Consider the following 18,535-nt stretch of genomic DNA (forward strand, 5'->3'; position numbering starts at 1 on the left):
AGAAAAAAGGGAATGAAAGAAGGAAAGAGGGAGTGAAGGAAGGGGGAAGATGTAGAGAAAGAGGGAGGGAAGGAAAGAAGGAAAGAGAGAAGGAAGAAAAGAGACCAGAAGAGAAAGAAAAAGGGGGAAGGAAGGAAGGAGAGAAGGAAAGAAAAAAGGGAATGAAGGAAGGAAAGAGGGAGTGAAGGAAGGGGGAAGATGTAGAGAAAGAGGGAGGGAAGGAAAGAAGGAAAGAGAGAAGGAAGGAAAGAGGCCAGAAGAGAAAGAAAAAGGGGGAAGGAAGGAGATAGAGAAGGAAGAGGAGAAGGAAAGATGGGAGGGAAGGAAGGAAGGAGGGAAAGAAGGAGAGAAAGAGGGAAGGTTGGTCACAGCAATGCATGGCGGGTAAATGTTGTTATTTCTATGATTATTATGATGCTATTATTCCTATGAGACCCTTTTAGGGGGAATGGGAGAGGTGTCAGGTCCCGGAGGCAATGCACTGCATTATTGTTATTGTTATGGTGGTGGTGAAATAAAAGGAAATAAAAAGCGAAAGAAGGAAGCAAACAGGGAGGGAAGAAAGGCAAAGGAAGAAAGGGGGAGGGAATGAAGGAAAGAGAGAAGGATGAAACCAAGTAGTGAAAGAAGGAAAGAAAGAAAGAGGTAGAGAAGGAAGAAAGGAGAGAAAGGGGGAGGAAAAGGGGGAAGGAATAGGTAGGGACCTCTCTTTCATAATAGTCCAGATATCTACCTCAACTTTGATAAGTTTTACTATAGGCCACAGCAACGCGTGGCAGGGCACAGCTAGTGTAAAATAAAACACGTACGTTTAAATGCAAATACAAAATTAATAGTAGTACATACAACCAAAAAGAATAACTATAGTTGACAAGAGCTTGTATGTCAGATTTTCTTGGCAGAAGAGATCATCAGGGCACTATCCTTTTCTTTCTTAGACAGAGTTCAGGCAATCCATCCAAAAAGAGGTTTCATGTGAGTTGATTCTAAAATTGCAAAAGGGGAGTATCTGAACTGGGGTACATTTTCTAATCACTTATCTGATCATAGCATACATATTTCTACAGACTTCCGAAAGTTTTGTTTATTGTCTCATCTGTGGTGGGTTTATGCTGTTATCAGTTACTTAATATAGCATTTTCCTCTTTGGTGCTGATGGAAGCCTTTGATGGGTAGGTGGGCATTATCTGGATTATGTCCTCTAATGTGTATTTCAGTGTGCATTTTTTACTTTTATATCAGTATCACATTAATAGCATATTTATAAATACTGGTTGTAATGCTGGAGTACAATATACCTAAACTTTTTTTCATTTACTTCTGTTATAGATCAAACAAGGTGTAATGTTTGGATACTAGATGGTGATCTCTATCATAAAGGTCTTCTTAAATTTGCAATGGAAGCTATCTCATTAAAGGACACTTTGGTCATGCTGGTTGTAGATATGTCTAAACCATGGACTGCTTTAGACTCTTTACAAAAATGGGCAAGTGTTGTAAGGGAGCATATCGACAAATTAAAAATTCCTCCTGAAGAAATGAAGGAAATGGAACAAAAGAGTGAGTATTGTAAAAGTGAAGAAACTTGATGTGAGTGGACACTTTTGTCTGCACATTTGTTCTGAATTCATCTTTGTATAATTGCACTCATTCAATTGCAATTTGTATAATTGCACTCATAGGCTGTTTATGTTACGAAGCTTAGTCTAGGGGTTTTCTATAACTGATAATCCCTTTTACGAAAGGAAATATTTGTCACAATCAGTTGGTTAATTATATTTGTATAATATGCTTATACACTTTATAAAACATATTAAATTCTTTCTGTTGACTGCTTAGATTCTTGTTATCATAGTTGTAATATCTAGTATGTAGCTTTTTATTTATAATTTGTCTCAAAAATATATTGTTTTAGCATATGTTGAATATTTCCTCTTGAAATAAGAGTTCTAAGTCCATTATAAAATCTTTGTGATCTTTTAAAGTTCAGGTTGTCTGTACATGGAACAGTTACATATTTTTAATAATGAATATGTATTGTGTTTATCTTATTAAGTATTGTAATAATTTTATCTCTTAGGTACATGTTCTAAAATATTTTGATCTGTGTTACAGAGAAAATAGTGTAGTAGGTTCTGAATGGCTGCAAAGACATGTTACTAAAATGCATTTCTAATACAGTAACTAATACTTTGCATAGTAATGCTTCAGTGCATTCTTCCTTTACTTTGTAGTTTCACAATACTATATGAATTCTTGGTACTGTGGTAAATGCAGGATCTCATTCTTGAATTCATTGTAAGGTATTTTAGCAGATCATGGATCATTAACTACTCTAAAAATATGGAACCTGTGTTTCCTCATTTGAGTTTTTAAAAATGTCTCATAAAGAGAAAAAGTATGAATTCTGGGGGCTTCTAAATGCTGTTGGAGCATGCAACTTTTAGAATTCTTGATCATTGGCTGTACTGAAAAAGGCTGCTGGAACTTGCAGTCTAACAAAACAGGGAGGGGCAAGTTATTCATACTCCCTTTACATATATGTAAGAGATCTGTGGGAAATGAGTTCAGTAGGACTATAGGGGAGTATGATATTATAGCCCACCCTTCTGATTAGTACAGTATATGTCACTGTTCCTTAATTTTCACAGGACTCTCATTAATATCTTAGTAATATTGGTACAGAAGCTTCCTCCTAAAAAAGGGTATAGAAACACTAAAATTCAGTGGATATTGTAGCTGATGTCAGAACAGAGTCTTGAAGCATTTTCCCACCAGCGTTATAGAAGGGAGGCTATTTGTTCGATCTGCTCTACAGAATTCTAAGAAATGTTAGGGAAGCTGAGGATCTCTCTAGCTGAGAAGTCCAAAAGCTCTGCCCTGAACTACATTTCCCAGAATTCTGCAGGAGCAACTCAGATGATTGGCAGATAATAGCCTCCATTCTCTAACTCTGGTGGAAAAATGTCCTTAACCACTGAAAAGAGTCTTAGAATGAAAATCATGATGGCTGAAATAGGTAACTCAAAAAGTGAATAATGTTGTACACATTATGTGCTCGATGTGTTTTCTCTCTTTCCCAAAAGAAAATAATTGTTGGAAGGAGGTGATGGGAGAATGAAGGAATTAGGGGATACGCAAAGGAATCATTTCTCTGTCTGCCATTTTTCGGCTTCAAATTGTAGCTTTCCAAAGTTGCTTTAAAAATAGTACAGTAGAGTCTCGCTTATCCAACATAAACAGGGTGGCAGATTGTTGGATAAGCGAAAAGGTTGGATAATAAGGAGGGATTAAGGAAAAGCCTATTAAACGTCAAATTACATTATGATGTTACAAATTAAGCACCAAAACATCATGTTTTACAACAAATTGACAGAAAAAGCAGTGCAATACACGGTAACGTTATGTATTTCCGAATTTAGCACCAAAACATCGGATCCAGGCGGGAGGCAGAATGCGTTGGATAATACAGAACATTAAATGAGTGAAGGTTGGATAGGCGAGACTGTACTGAACTTTGATTCTAATTTGCATCTTGACCCAGAGAGTGGCTAGTTTTGTTTTTGTTTTTTGTTTTTCTGTCAATATTGTATAGTCTGTAAGAGTGTTTTATATATTTCATAAATACGTACCTATTGGAAAGAAGGTTTCTTAATTTTTTTTCTTGTATCTCAGTTTAAGATACTTTGTAGGCTTAGATTCTGAGATAAAATAAAAAGTATATGGTAAGATTTTAATTTTAAAAATGTGTGTCACAATATATATTTACATATTGTATATGAGGCTCCTAGAACCATAAGAAATGCAAAAAAATCACTGTTCATATCTCATTCCCGAATTCCCCCCTTAAAAATCAAATTGCCTCCCTGTGGAGTATGCGCCCATGTTGGGAACCAGGGGCTTAGAAGAATCTAGTTCAGTGGTTCTTAACCTGTGGGTCCCCAAGTGTTTTGGCCTACAACTCCCAGAAATCCCAGTCTGTTTATCTGCTGTTAGGATTTCTGGAAGTTGAAAACCAAAACATCTGTGGACCCACAGGTTGAGAACCACTGATCTAGTTTGACACGGCTGAGCAAAGATAAATCACTCACATTTTAATTAATATGAATATAAGCTCTTACAGGAGCAAAGTAATTTCCAGTGAAAGAAACCTTATCCACCTTTTCTTCTGCCTTTATTTCAGTGGTAAGAGACTTCCAAGAATACACAGAACCAGGAGAAGACTTTCCAGCTTCTCCACAGAGGAGAAATACTTCATCACAAGAAGATAAAGATGATAGCGTCATTTTACCACTGGGTGCAGATACACTAACATGTAACTTAGGCATTCCTGTAGTAGTAGTTTGTACAAAGGTTTGTCTCATATTTCAGATTTTTTTACTCGTATTAAAAGATCTACAATGTGGTTAAACTACTTAGGATTTTTTTTGTTGGAGTTCATATTAATTGTTCATTAGCATGAACATTTTTCACTTTGTTGAGCGTTAAACTATTTCAACAAAAAAAGTTCAGACATTTATTTTAATAGTTTCAATTCTGATGTTAGCACTATTTCAGAATCTGCCCAACTCCTTATTACTTATAAATTACATTGATATCACTTTCTGGAAATGTTCATCTATGTGTTCCTACTTGTCAGATCTTAAAACAGAATTGCTGTAGTCTAGAAAAAAAAAACCAAATGACAACAGGACAATAGGGAAAAGGCATTCTTGTTAGGATCAGATCACATAGGGTGTTAAATATAAATGCTATCACCTATGTTAGAAAGCCAGGTTAAATGTTGAATCGCTTGTATAATGTGATCTTATACTCTTCAACCTATCAAGGAATTTTATAAAATGGGCTTCACAAATATTGTTTGGTGATAAGCTTTTTGAGTTTTGGGTTGCAGATGGAATTAAGTGTTTGTAAAGATTCTGAGTCAACTGGGATTTTGAGTTCTTAACCATTTGCATAAGGGAGCCCCCTGTGGCGCAGTGGGTTAAACTCCTGTGCCGGCAGGACTGAAGTCCGACAGGTCGCAGGTTCGAATCCGGGGAGAGGCGGATGTGCTCCCTCTATTAGCTCCAGCTCCTCATGCGGGGACATGAGAGAAGCCTCCCACAAGGATGATAAAACATCAGAAATCATCCAGGCGTCCCCTGGGCAACGTCCTTACAGACGGCCAATTCTCTCACAACAGGAGCGGTTGCTCCTGACGCGACAAAAAAAAACACCCAAGGATTAGGTAGGGAAGAAACCTATAGCCTGCATTTGAGCTTCTGAGACCTTAGTATGTGCCTTTGGACTGCTATTTAAAAGAGTTCTGAAATAAAATCATATAACAATGTAGGCACGCATTTCAGTTACTACATTGATGTTGCTTTTGGTCTATGTAAGTGCGGTTGTGATTGATTTTTTTATATGTTTATTAAGGAATAAGTACATAATGTTTAGTAAGATTTAACAATGAGGTGTGTCAGTTAAGGACTGCAACTTTTGAGCCTTTTAAAAATATTTGCAAGTTAAATGTATTAAAAAGAAAAGTTGGGTTGGTAAGGAGTCTAGATAACCAAATTAAATGTTCCAGAATTTTTTCTGCCTATTTTATTATCAATCATTTCCATATTTTGAATAGCTGATCAATCTGTTTATGCAATAAAGATTTGCCTGTAAGCCCATTATAACCTGTTAGAGCTTAGAACTATTTTTACTCTGTATAAAAGGTTTATGAGTTTCTTTCATTTGTATCTGTTTTCATATTTTCCCTTGTGAAGTGGTAAATTGTTAAAATCCCAAGAATCACATAGTTAATTTTCAGTGCCCCAAGAGGCTTTATGTTTGAAGGTTTTTTTTTAAAAAAAGCTGTCAACATATCTCACATGGAAAACTACTTTTGAAAGCATACAGAAAGTCAAAATCAGTTTCCAAGATGATGTTAATATGAGAGAGTGTATTAGACTTTGTCAGAATGAACATTTAATTTTTTTAAAATAGTGCTGAAAATGCTTAAAGTCCTTGGGCATATTTCCTAGTAGTTTTTGGATCCTGGTCATTGTAACCAATTCCAAAGTGGGGAGTATCTAAAACTCTTTTAACACATTTCAGAGGTGCTACATAGTAGGTGGAATGATATGTAAAACATTAAATCTTGTTTTGAAATGTATTTTAGATGGGTTCAAAAGCATAAAGGGATCCCGTTTTTTGAAGTAGTAAAGTAAGAAGTGGGCTGCCTCCTCAAGACATTGATGAGTTTTAAATGTATTTTATTGATCCTGGAATAGGTTCTGAATTGGGAGAAGTGGTTGTAACCTCTCTTTTAGCAAATACTAACACATGAATATAGTTGACGGATAATGATTTACTTTTAAGAATGTTTGCACTGCAAAAGCAGACTGCTAAACAGCACTACTTTTGAATAGCATCTGTGCTTTGAAATTGTAATGATCAAATTATGCATATATAATATTCACTTTAAAAACTATTTAAAACATTTATTTCTTTGCAGTGTGATGCAATTAGTTTACTGGAAAAAGAGCACGATTACAGAGACGAGCACTTCGACTTCATTCAATCACACATCCGACAGTTTTGTTTACAATGTATCCTTAATCAATAAAATTTATTTTAAATGTCTGGTTAACTTTTTCTAAAGTGCTGTGGATGCTTTGTAAAATCATCCTATTCCAATGAAGAGTACTTTGGCTTGGTCATGTCTTTATTTGAACTTAAAACTATGTGCAGTTTTGGAACAGCCAAGATAATAAATCATGATGTAAAATCATTTAAAAACCCTGACCTATTTCCCAGTAGACAAGAGAGGAACATCCTACAATGTTGGGTAACTTCTCCCACTCCAGATAGGCAGGAAAAAAGAAAGACCTTCCCATATCTCCATGTTTGGAACTGCCCATGATAGGCCAGTCTTTTTCCTGCCTTCCCCTCTATCTACAATTACTCTGTTTTGCCATTGCTGCCGCTGCTTCTGACCTCTACCTTTTCTGCTTTATTTCTTTGTCTTTCCCTGAGTTATTTTGATCCTAAGAAAATCCTTCATTTTGTACTTAGACATTTCCAAGATCTAATTTGTCCTACCAACCAGGCCTTCATACCATTGCAATGTCCTTCCCCCTTCACCCCCACCTCTTTATTCACAGAAGGAAATATTAGAATTGCAATGCCCAAGATGGAGGAGATGGTACGTTATTTTTTCACAATTGTGATTGATATTGGAAGTTGAAAAAAAACCCTTGCCATTCTTTGGTAATCGGTGTTTTTGTTAAGACTGAAGCAACATGGTGACAGTAAATCAATAATAATTATTATACAATGCATTCTTTAAGGATAGGGTAGCAAATAGGTCAGGATGTGTCTGGGAAGTATGTAATTCTTTAGAAAATGTTTGGCTGATGATTCACCTTGGCAACCTTGTTGTAAGAATATGTACAATAGACTTTCAGTTAACTGGAACTCAACCAGAGTTCTCAAGCAACCGGAAAAAGGAAGAAATAATACTGCATTCACAAAGCTATTTATAATAAAGCAAAACTTTTTACATTTTCTTTAACAAATAATTCAGATGGTGCAGCACTTATTTACACTTCAGTAAAAGAAAACAAGAATATTGATTTCGTGTATAAATATATTGTCCAGAAATTATATGGATTCCCTTTCAACATGCCTGCTGTTGTTGTAGAAAAAGATGCTGTATTTATGTAAGTTATTCAGGTTATTTCTGCAATGAATTTATCTCATTATTTTCCATTCTAAGTTAACTGCAATCCCAGCATCTGGCTATAGTATTCTTCTGTTCAGGATTCTATTCACTGAAATAGGACACTTGTCTAAGGGAGATGTGGGAGGAAAATGAGAACTTATTTGGCTTTTCCCATCTATTCACAGCTTTTTCTATTGTATAATAAAGTGATAAAGGATCTGCCAGTCCCAAACCTAACTTCTTTCTATTGAATGAATGGTTTCTCCCAATTCAAATTAAACCCCATATACAATGTAAGGAACATGTTTTAATCTCTATGCCCATTTCCAGACTTTCCGGAGAATTTTTTGTTCTGTTTTAAATTATGGTGACCCTTTGTACATTAAGGGGTTTGATAAAAAGGGAACTAAATCTTGACTGTTTTTATGTTTTCAGTCCTGCCGGATGGGACAATGAGAAGAAAATAGGAATATTACATGAGAATTTTCAGACTTTAAAAGTTGGTGATAGTTTTGAGGATATTATTACAAAGCCTCCAGTGAGAAAGGTAATGGTGTTACAGTAATTAAAAATTATTTTAATGTCAACTTCTTCTTGGCAGACATATAAACCTGTGTTCTGTCTAGCAATGCTTTTGGGTTGCAATCAAATGTATTTGGATGTAAATGTCATTTGAAGTCAGTGAGACATCTGATTTAAGAATTACATCTCTTCAAGACTAACCACTACTGTAGCATGCCATATTTTATTTACAGTTTTTCATAAAGCAGGGCTGGAAATTAAGGGATACAATTTGTATGTGGAGTTGGCCATAAGAATTGAAATTCTTCAAAAATTAAGGAATTGGAAACATGAATTATCACACATTTAGATGTATGAGAGTTGTAGATTGCAAGAAGATAATAAACATTAGCTTGGTTCAAGCCGTAATTTGGATTAATTGTTGAATGTATTTTATAATGGAAACAACATATAGGTGAGTTTAACATAATGGACTGTAATGTTTCTCTGCTGTATTGAGAAGGGATAGCGTACATACTTGAATGCAATTCTTAGTTAGGCCATGCTTATATACAAGGCTGCAGTAGAAAAATGAGGAATGTCTTGTATTTCAATATTCACATTTAGAAACCAGATAAAAAACATCTTGGCTCTTCACTTAAATTGCAAATGACCAGATCCTTCTGGATAAAGCCAAGGATCCATTTATTACCCAGACCCATAAGTCTGAGATGGGCAAAATAAGCCTCGTAAGCAGCATGCAGTGGCAAAGTGAATCCCTTAATGCAGAACCAGAATCATATGAAAACAGGGTATCCACTTAAGATTTACCACAAATTCACTCCTGAAAGAGTTATGATGGGAAAAGGTGTTTCCACTGAATATTTATCACAAATCCTTGTTTCCACAACAAGCCATTTTTTCAAAGTGAGGTGAAATCTTCTAAATAGGGACACAGACAGCAAAACAAATGCCACAGGGGACCTAACCCTGCATTATATATTACCTATAGCCTCTGAGTTTTCTTCAAGAGTAGTGTTTCCCAATCTTTGGTCCTCCAGGCATTTGGGACCACTTTCTAGAAGCCTCTGGCTGGAGCTACACTGTCATATAATCCATATTATCAAAACAGACAATCCATATTATCTGCTTTGAACTGAAATATATGAGTCTTCCCTTTCATATAATCCAGTTCAAAGCACATAATCTGGATTTTATATGGCAGTGTAGATTAAGCCTCAGCCAAGAATATCCTAGAACTCACTACAATAGTTGGTACAGCATTCTTTTGGGGATTCCTGTGTTGGCACTTCTAATTTTTTTCTAGCTTTCATAAACACTATTGAATAGTAAATAATAAATAATGTTAAATATTAAACAATGTATTATTCAATATATTAGCTATAATACTAGTTCCAGTTTTATTAAAGTATTTTTCCTCATTGCAGTTTGTACATGAAAAAGAGATAGTAGCAGAAGATGACCAAGTATTTCTTATGAAGCAACAGGTATAACTGATTTTAATTTTTTTAAAAAACTAGAATTAAATTTTATTTCAATTTAAATTTATTTTTAACGTTTACTCACAACTTTTTTTTTGCAGTCCCTGTTAGCAAAACAGCCACCTACTGCAGCTGGAAGACCAGTGGTTAGTCATACTTGCTTGAATATTAATGATTTATAGCAAACTGATATAGCATAAGGGTTTTAATATGGTCACTTGTTTTTGGTGAAGTACTACCTCTGAGTATTCCCATGAAATTCATGGGGTTGCAGAAGCCAAGCACATACTCACACACAGTTAGTGTACCAATAATTCTGATTCTTGCATTAAAAGTCTTAATGCTGTTGCTTTTTTGAAGTGCAATCTTGCAGTATCTCTTTACTTGGCCTTGCTGAACTCGGTAGATCATAGTTCTAAATAGAAAATGTTAAGACAGCCAATCAGAAAAATGAATTAAAGTATAAATTTAAAAGTAAAATGTTCAGAAGAAAGGAAATTAGCATATGCCCGACAAAGGGGGGGGGCGGAATTTCATTTTGGAGGGTGGCAATTTGAGAATGAAGTTATTAACATTGAATTGTTTGCTTTTATTATGGTTCTAGGAGTCTCATATACAGTATGTAACTATATATTGTGACAAAAACATTTTTAAAACTAAAATCAGAATGTACATGGCTGTCAATTGGGGACAATGGAGAGTGGGAAAGCCTGCTAACAGAGAAGAGTAGTGAGAGCAACTAGAGCAGTGGTTCTCCTCCTGTGGGTCCCCAAATGTTTTGGTCTTCAACTCCCAGAAATCCTCACAGCTGGTAAACTGGCTGGGATTTCTGGGAGTTGTAGGTGAAAAATATCTGGGGACCCATAGGTTGAGAACAACTGAACTAGAGAGTGCATGAGTACAGAAAAGTGAGGCAACTTTCATTCCAAACACCCCCACTCATCTCAATTTAAATGATCAAAGCATTACAGAAAAAGCTGCCATTACAATTATTTTATATTTATTCATTTCAATCCTCTATTGTATGTTTTGAAGCTTTATTTGCTATTTTCCCATATCACTTCATATTATTATATTTTAACAGTATCTTAGTAATATCTTCCTCAGTACTTCAGCTGTCTTTTTATTCTTTTATTTCTCTCTCTCATGGATGCCATGTTCTTTGGAAGCTTGGTTCAACCAAGTAAATGGCGTTTTACAATTCCATCACATGAATCTGAGTACTTTTTTTGAATAATAAGAATTATATGTTACAGAGAGCGGGGAGGAATCAGGATTTCAGAGATGCTTAGGTGGGGCATGGCCAGAAAAAGGTTGGGAACCACTGCTACAGGCAATTAATTGGCTGTTTATGACAACAGAACATTGGAATAAATAAGTCTTTTGTCTGCTCTAGCATGGCTGTTCTTATGTTCTTAAATTTAAAAGAAAAATCTAAGCAAAGTTGTTTTCAAAAGCTTGCTAAAAGCTGTGCCATGTAGCACAAAGGAGGAATTATTTTTCATTATGTGGATAGCATGAGTTCTGGCTGATGAACTGGGATTTATATGGCAACGCAGATTTTCTTTTAAACATATGTATGTTGCTGATTTTGTAAAGGGCATAATCTGTAAATATATGTCTTATTACCCAATCACCTTTCAATTTAAACTTAGCTTCCTATGACACTTTGCGTAAAGAAAGTTCTTAGATTCCCCTTCTATATTTTTTTGGAAGCTCAGGGCCCTTTCACACAGCCATATAATTCAGAATATCTGAGTCCACATTCCCATATAATCCAGTTCAATGTGGATTTTATACAGCTGTGTCCAAGGGTCCTCACTATTTCAACTTCCTATGTAGGATACCTCACCCAGAGTTCCTGGAGGATCTCCCAGGACACCAAACAGATCTGTCACGTCCAATGTTGCCAGTGTTACGCCCATTCCTGCTGGATCCAAAAAAATTGATCCTAGTATGAAAGGTAAAAACCATTTATTATTTTTTTTCTAAATTAAATATTGATTCATATTGTATATAAGTAATAAATGTTTCTTGTTCAGATATCTTCTGATATATTATTCTACAGATTACATAGCCCAACAAAAAAAAATCCTTGGTGTCTTGGTTTTAGGCCTGTTCTTGGGCTTATTTGGGCACTGATTCAGAGAATTGCATTGGATAGACTGCATCAGATCTAGTTTCTTAGATATGGTTATCATGATTTTTTTATGGGCAAGCAGATGATGACTGGTAGATGGCATATGTTATGTCTCTCAGAACCTAGAGCAGATAGGGGAACACTGGTGACATTTTTGAAATTGGCAAGTCAGATATATCCAAAAACAGGGGTAACATTTGAGATACCCAAATGTGTGTTGGTTGCTGTTATTAGTGATGATTTCTTTAGTGGCATGAAAAAAATTAAACTAATCAAAACATTTACTAATGTTATACTCAAATGAAAAGTGCTGTAATTTTCAGATTATGGGATATATATTTTTCTTTAGGATGGGCATTGTTCTTGTTAACTAGATGAAAATAGACATTCTTATTCTTTGTATGTGAAATGACCCTCATGCAAGATCCTTAGAGAAATGGCCGATACATTTGAGTTGAAGATCTTTTAGTTATGAGTTCTTAGAAGTAAAAAATTATCTGATAGTTAAGTAGTTATTTCAATGTTCAGTATATAAGACAACCATGCGATATAATTGGCCATGTGGATCTTAAATTATATTGTATAAAAAACTTTTATCGGGTTTGGCTCAGGACTTCATGGCCTCCATGACAACCATGGGCCTGTCTCAAGTGGTATCTGGTCCTACCCATGTCGCTGGACACACTTTGGATCTTGTTTTCTGTGCAGGATGGGATGATGATGATTGTGGTGTGGAGGAACTTATTACAGTCTTGGACTGATCATTACCTGTCAGGTTTGGACTCGCTGGGACTTCAAACCTCCACAGGGGTGAGAAACAGATTAAGATGGTCCATCTCAGAAGGCTTATGGATCCAGATGGATTCCTGACAGCTCTTGGGAATTTTCCTGTTGCTTTTGTAGATGATTCTGTTGAAGTATTGACTGACCTCTGGAATGGGAAAATGGCCAGGCCCTGAGATCTTCATGAGAGGCCCATCTCTCGGTCCCACCTCCATCTCAAGCTTAGTTGGTGGGAACAAGAGAGGGGGCCTTCTCGGTGGCTGCTCCTCGACTCTGGAACTTCCTGCCCAGGGAAGCCAGAATGGCCCCCTCCCTGCTGTCCTTTCCACGGCAGTCTAAAACCTTTTTAATTCAGGTAGACTTTTAAAGATGAAGGTTTTTAAGATCAAGTCATGAGGTGCTATGGTTTTAACTTGAATATGCATTGAATATGTTGAATGGTTTTTAACTTTGAGTTTTTAATATTGTTTATATTTAATTCTGTTTTCATGTGTGCATATTTGTATATTTTAAATTGTGTACTAATGCTTTCATGTTAAGCCACGTTGAGTCCCCTTCAGGGAGATAAAGCAGAATAATAATAACAACAACAACAATTATGTGTACAGTTCCTCTTTTGTATTGAAAGATTCCAAATTGAATTAATTAGTATTATTTACCTGTTTTAAACTTTCTTTTAGCTGGAGCCACAAGCGAAGGAGTCCTGGCTAATTTTTTCAACAGTTTGCTAAGTAAGAAGACAGGCTCGCCTGGTGGGCCTAGTGGTGTTGGTAGTCCTGGAGGAGTAGGAGGCACTGGTGGTGGAAGCGGCGGCAGCTTGCCAACATCTGCAAAAAAGTCAGGTAAATGAGTATGCAAGATTTTTATAATGGGATAAAATGGAGGGTTTTAGTTCCATCCTTTTCCACCCCTTCCCCCAAGCGTTCTGTGGTTGTCAGGGGCAGGGGGTACCATCTTATTGAACACACGGGACTTTGGAGCAGATGAAAAACTATATAGAACTTAAAAGTCCTTCCACTAAAATCAAATGAGAGTTTTATAGCATCTTAAATAATGATGTTAGAACAGAGACACATGTAGGACAGAGAGAGAACAGCTGGATCTGCTTGAAACTTTAATGTTGTAAATTGTTAGCAGGAATGGTTTTCACTGTACTATATTGATCTTGTCTGTGACTATTGAATTTGAATGCTCTCATTTACGAGTGGATGACTGTCAAGCTTAATCATTTCTGCTTCGCATTTTAAGACTACTAGTATCATTTTGTCCCAATTTCCAATCAGATAACATCCCTACTTTCTATCCTGTTATTTGATTCTGTTTTTACTTTCATAATGTGGCATTAAGATAAATCTCCCTTACTGTCTCTTCTGTGCATTGATGAAAATGAGATGAGAGCCTTTTATTGCAGAGTCTGAAGCAGATTTCAGGGTAGAAACTTTATAGTAGATGAGACAGGCAAACTTTTGACCACCACAAATTCTATGTTTACATTTTTTTTTTCTTCTTCCTCTGACTTGAAGTCAGAGACACTTTCCTTTTAAACCTACTATGAGGCAATCTAGCTAATGCTACTAAATACGTATCCTGCAAAAAATTATTGCTATAAGTGCTGTACAGTAACTAATGGTGGAATTACGCATTACCTTGAAAAAGTTGGCATTGCTGAAACAATGTAAGTGGTAGGGAAATACAACTAGGAAAGCACCATTAGGTGTATCTGAAGGATGGTGTACACTTTCCTATGTCTGCAAGCTTATTATTGCATAGTTCCTCCCTTTCAGACCTCAAATCCCTCATAAATGGGAGCTGGTTCTCCTCTATAGGTATTCCTCTCCCCCCCCCCCCCCCCCCCATTCTGGCAAATGAAACATTCTAAATATAGAACGGTTTTTTATGACAATATGTTTTTGTGATCACTACACATTATGGACAAAGGTGTAGTTAGATATTGCCTAAGGCCGTGCCACCTGAGAATGCATTGGAGAAACTGTTAGCAAATATATTTCAGAGTGTTACATTAAAAAAGTCACAAAGTTTTCCATGTGGAAACATTGCCATGGGTATTCAATGCATGTGCACTTTCATGGAAGAATTGGAGTCCCTTAAATAGAGTCTTTTAAAACTATACTTTATAATACTGCTATAGATTTTAATAGCAACTCCATATTGACTTCTATGATTGTGAATACTTGTAGGGGAAAGTGTCACATAAAACATTACATGTTGTATCCTTCCTGTATAGGCCAGAAGCCTGTCTTAACAGATGTTCAAGCTGAATTGGACAGAATTTCACGGAAACCAGATCTGGTCTCCCCAACCACACCGACATCCCCCACAGAAGGCGAAGCATCTTGAAGACACCAAATATAGCCATTTATTCAATTTTCTGGGATAATTTAAACTTGCCTCGGCCTCTTCCTTCCGTGACTGGGACTAGGGAGCTGAAACACTTTCAGAGGAGGACAAGCAGTTTATGTCTTTTGTGTTGCCCAACATTGTAAAAGGGAACTGTACAGATGGAAAGTTATCACCCAGTGTAAGACTGTTGTTCACAGTACAATGTGGCATTCAGAAGTATCTGGATTTTGTTTAAAAGTCAGCGTAATTCTGTAAAATTGGCAGTGTCCACTTAATCATTTGTAATGCAAAAAAAGCTGCTTGAAGAGTTGTAAAGGGGATATGCAACATGGGCACTTAATTTATACTGATCTCCCAAACTTTTTAGTTTAATGCAGTTTTACAAATTAACCTCAAGGGGGAGGATTTCCTAGGTTTTGTTGGAAAGAGATCAATCAACTGTTGTTTTTGTGCACCATCAATAAACTAACTCAAATAAAATTTAACACTTCATTTGGAATATGACTTCAGACTGTGGTGATCTCATTTGATATTTAAACTGTATTAAGCTACTTAAACTAAACTGTGATACTAGAACCTGTTAAAACATGAAGGATTTACCGCTGAATTGGTTTGAAGTGCTGAAATTAAATATCATTTTCAGGTTTAGCAGACTGAAAACAGAACTTTTATGGAAACTTCCAACAGATATGGCTTTCTGAACATTAGATATACATAGAATGCAGTAAACGTTACCCTCAATTTTTACAAAAAGATACATTTGTGAAGTTATTTTTTTATTTATCGGCATACCTTACCAGTCTTTTGTGTGGGGACAGGCAATTCATTCTCTTTATATAGATCTAGTTCTGTTTTCAATACATTTAATAAAAGTGAATATAGGTTTTTGCCTTTGACAATGTTAGTATGATTTTCACACATCTCTTTAATAAGTTGTAGTCTAGAAAGGTTGTGCAAATGTTGACATTCTGGGACATAGCGTTTATTCCTAGTTCAAGTAACATTTTTCTCCATTTTAAGGAACGATTCTCTTACATGGTTCTCTAGTATTTTCTCATTCAAGGAATGCATTTAACAGTACTGCATTTTAATACACTTCCAGCTTTTTCAGTTGGCTCTAAACCACCACTTCTGAGAGCGATCTTAAAAATATAGAAAGTATTATAAATTAAGATTATTCTGTTTACATCCAGTGCAATGTTGTGCACAAATCATAATACTTTATCATGATGAGCAATTCTCAGCAGAAAAGTCTTATTAGGAGGTTGGGCCTATATTAGAAGTAAGCAGTTGTGTCCCTTTATATGCTGGCCTGTAGCTTTCTTCAATTCAAACTAGCATATACGTAGTGACGGATTTTCGGCATCTGCTGTAAATCAATGTTAAGGATTTCTCCCCTCTTTTTGTTATATTTTGTTTTGCTGTCTCGGATAAATGGGGAATGACATGAATTGAAATCCACAGAAATACTTTGTGTCTACTGTTTTGCATGTCTTGTCTCCTCTGCAATTTCATTCCCTTTCCCCAAAGACGTCAGTAGTCTTAAGATGCTTTTGTAAGTTTCTGAACTTTCAAAAGCAATTTACCATATAGTATGTGGACCAATTGTTAAAAGAAGCAAATTTTAACAATTGGTCCACATTTTAGTTGATTTTAGTTGATTCTAAAATACATGGAATTTCTTGAATGATTCTTCATTTCATGGTGACTATACCCAGCAGTGGGGAAAAATAATAAGAATTTACATATGGCTCCACAGCAAATTTGAAATGGCTGCTTATAAACCTTTCTGTAAAACAAAACAATTTCAAAAAGGGAAGGGAACTCCACAAGTATCTGATAAATGAAGAAACCTGGGCTTATGGCTGCATTACGATCTAAATTTGAGGAGAAAATGCTTAACCTGACAAGAAACATCTTTACAGAAGACTACAAAATTCTACAATTCTAATCAAATGTGTGTAACATTTGAGTATTTTGGTGCACATTTAAGATGTGCATGAGGTTATTCTACCGATAAGGTGAGTGACATGTCTCTCTATTCAATTATTATTTAGGGTTAAATTGTGAGTGTCTATTACTATATTTGTATTGTAATTAGAAAATGGGTGCTGCTTGTATCTAACATCTGTATACCACTTAATACGTTCTATCAGAATACATGGATCTTTCTGAACTCAGCAAATGTATTAAATACCATCATGTTTCTTAGAAGATAGCTGGTTTGTTAAATGTAGACAGATTTCTTCGTTGTTGTAAAGTTTCTGAAAATATTTTGAAGAGGAAGAGGCAGTACAAGTATTTGACTATGAACACAATATAGAAGTCAATTCTGTATCAACAGGAGGATGGGAAAGATGAAGATCAAGATGTAGATATAGTTGAAAATTTGAAATGGACAGCATACAAATGTGTTAAATACATGAAACTAAATTTTGATCAGTAAATGCTAGCTAAATAGAAAAGAAATCTAGCATAGAATTTTAGAATGTACTGTGTCTGCTTTTCAGAGAAAGAGAATGTTGTGAAGCTTCCAAGGAAAAAGAATATTATGCCACTGTCACTGAAAATGTCATTCTCCATTCCTTCATTTGGATTTTGCAAATGCTTTGTGTCCAATAGATCACAATCAAAGATTACTATGCGATACAAAGGCAGGAGCCTCTTTTCAGGTAGGTTGGGACTTAGCTGTTCAGTGTTCCTAAGTGTGTACATAGAGTAAAAGAATTTGAGATCATATGTGTAAGTAATTTCACCCTCTATTGTGTATATCAAAAACAGTTAAGGATCAGAATCCTATCGCCCTCCAGACGTTGCACTGCAATTTTCTATTATTCCTCACAACAGGCTGCTGGGACTTGCAATCCAATAATATCCGCATGAGTCTCACCACTAGTTTAACAGATTACTTGGTAAATTGTAAAATGCGTAACATATGGCCCATGGGTCGGAAGCAGCCTACAAAAAGCTTCCCTGCGAGAATGGCTGCCTGCTTCTTGGAGGGAGGAAGAGTGGCCTGCATACATTCTGTAAAAAAAAATATTGGCCCTTTATAACTGCCAGGACATACAGGCCTGGTGCAGATTTACCATCTTTTCTCTCTTTCTTGGCATAGGTCTTAACTACTTGAAATCATTCCTTAATATATTTTGCAATCAAACTGACATTTTCTTTGAAATGCATAAAAAGTCCCAATAGATGGGACCCAATAGATGCGACCCACATCAGGAGAGAATGCCTCTAGACCATCGCCATATAGCCTGAAAAAACCTACAACAACCCAGTCCCAATAGAATTTCAACCAAAAGAATGTTGTACTTATGTTCAAGGGATAGTCACAAGGCAATCTTAAGTAATGGTTGACGCATACTAGAGAGATACTGTGAAATGCTTTACAATTAATCTGATCTTTCTGAAACAACTAATGGCCTATTTCCACACACATTTGATTTTCTTTGCTTATATAGTAACTATGTCCAATTAGAGAAGGAAGTTCACTCATTTAGCGTAATAGTCTCCTTCAGGATTCCTCCTCTACTGTTGAGCCTT

At 35.9% G+C, this 18,535-nt stretch overlaps 1 protein-coding gene across 1 annotated transcript in view; it reads left to right on the forward strand.

Annotated features, from left to right (window-relative positions):
• The window catches only part of DYNC1LI1 (dynein cytoplasmic 1 light intermediate chain 1), a 33,975-nt gene extending 18,485 nt beyond the window's left edge, over positions 1 to 15,490 (forward strand). The window contains exons 4-13 of the mRNA XM_060781864.2: positions 1,330 to 1,560; positions 4,184 to 4,353; positions 6,491 to 6,584; positions 7,562 to 7,697; positions 8,135 to 8,246; positions 9,649 to 9,708; positions 9,804 to 9,848; positions 11,545 to 11,665; positions 13,306 to 13,467; positions 14,871 to 15,490. Coding sequence (XP_060637847.2) covers positions 1,330 to 1,560; positions 4,184 to 4,353; positions 6,491 to 6,584; positions 7,562 to 7,697; positions 8,135 to 8,246; positions 9,649 to 9,708; positions 9,804 to 9,848; positions 11,545 to 11,665; positions 13,306 to 13,467; positions 14,871 to 14,983 — 1,244 coding nt within the window. The 3' untranslated portion in view covers positions 14,984 to 15,490. The remainder of the gene's footprint in view (positions 1 to 1,329; positions 1,561 to 4,183; positions 4,354 to 6,490; positions 6,585 to 7,561; positions 7,698 to 8,134; positions 8,247 to 9,648; positions 9,709 to 9,803; positions 9,849 to 11,544; positions 11,666 to 13,305; positions 13,468 to 14,870) is intronic.
• The last annotated feature ends 3,045 nt before the right edge of the window (positions 15,491 to 18,535 follow it).

This window comes from Anolis sagrei, chromosome 6 (assembly GCF_037176765.1).
Source record: "Anolis sagrei isolate rAnoSag1 chromosome 6, rAnoSag1.mat, whole genome shotgun sequence".
NCBI lineage: Eukaryota > Metazoa > Chordata > Lepidosauria > Squamata > Dactyloidae > Anolis > Anolis sagrei.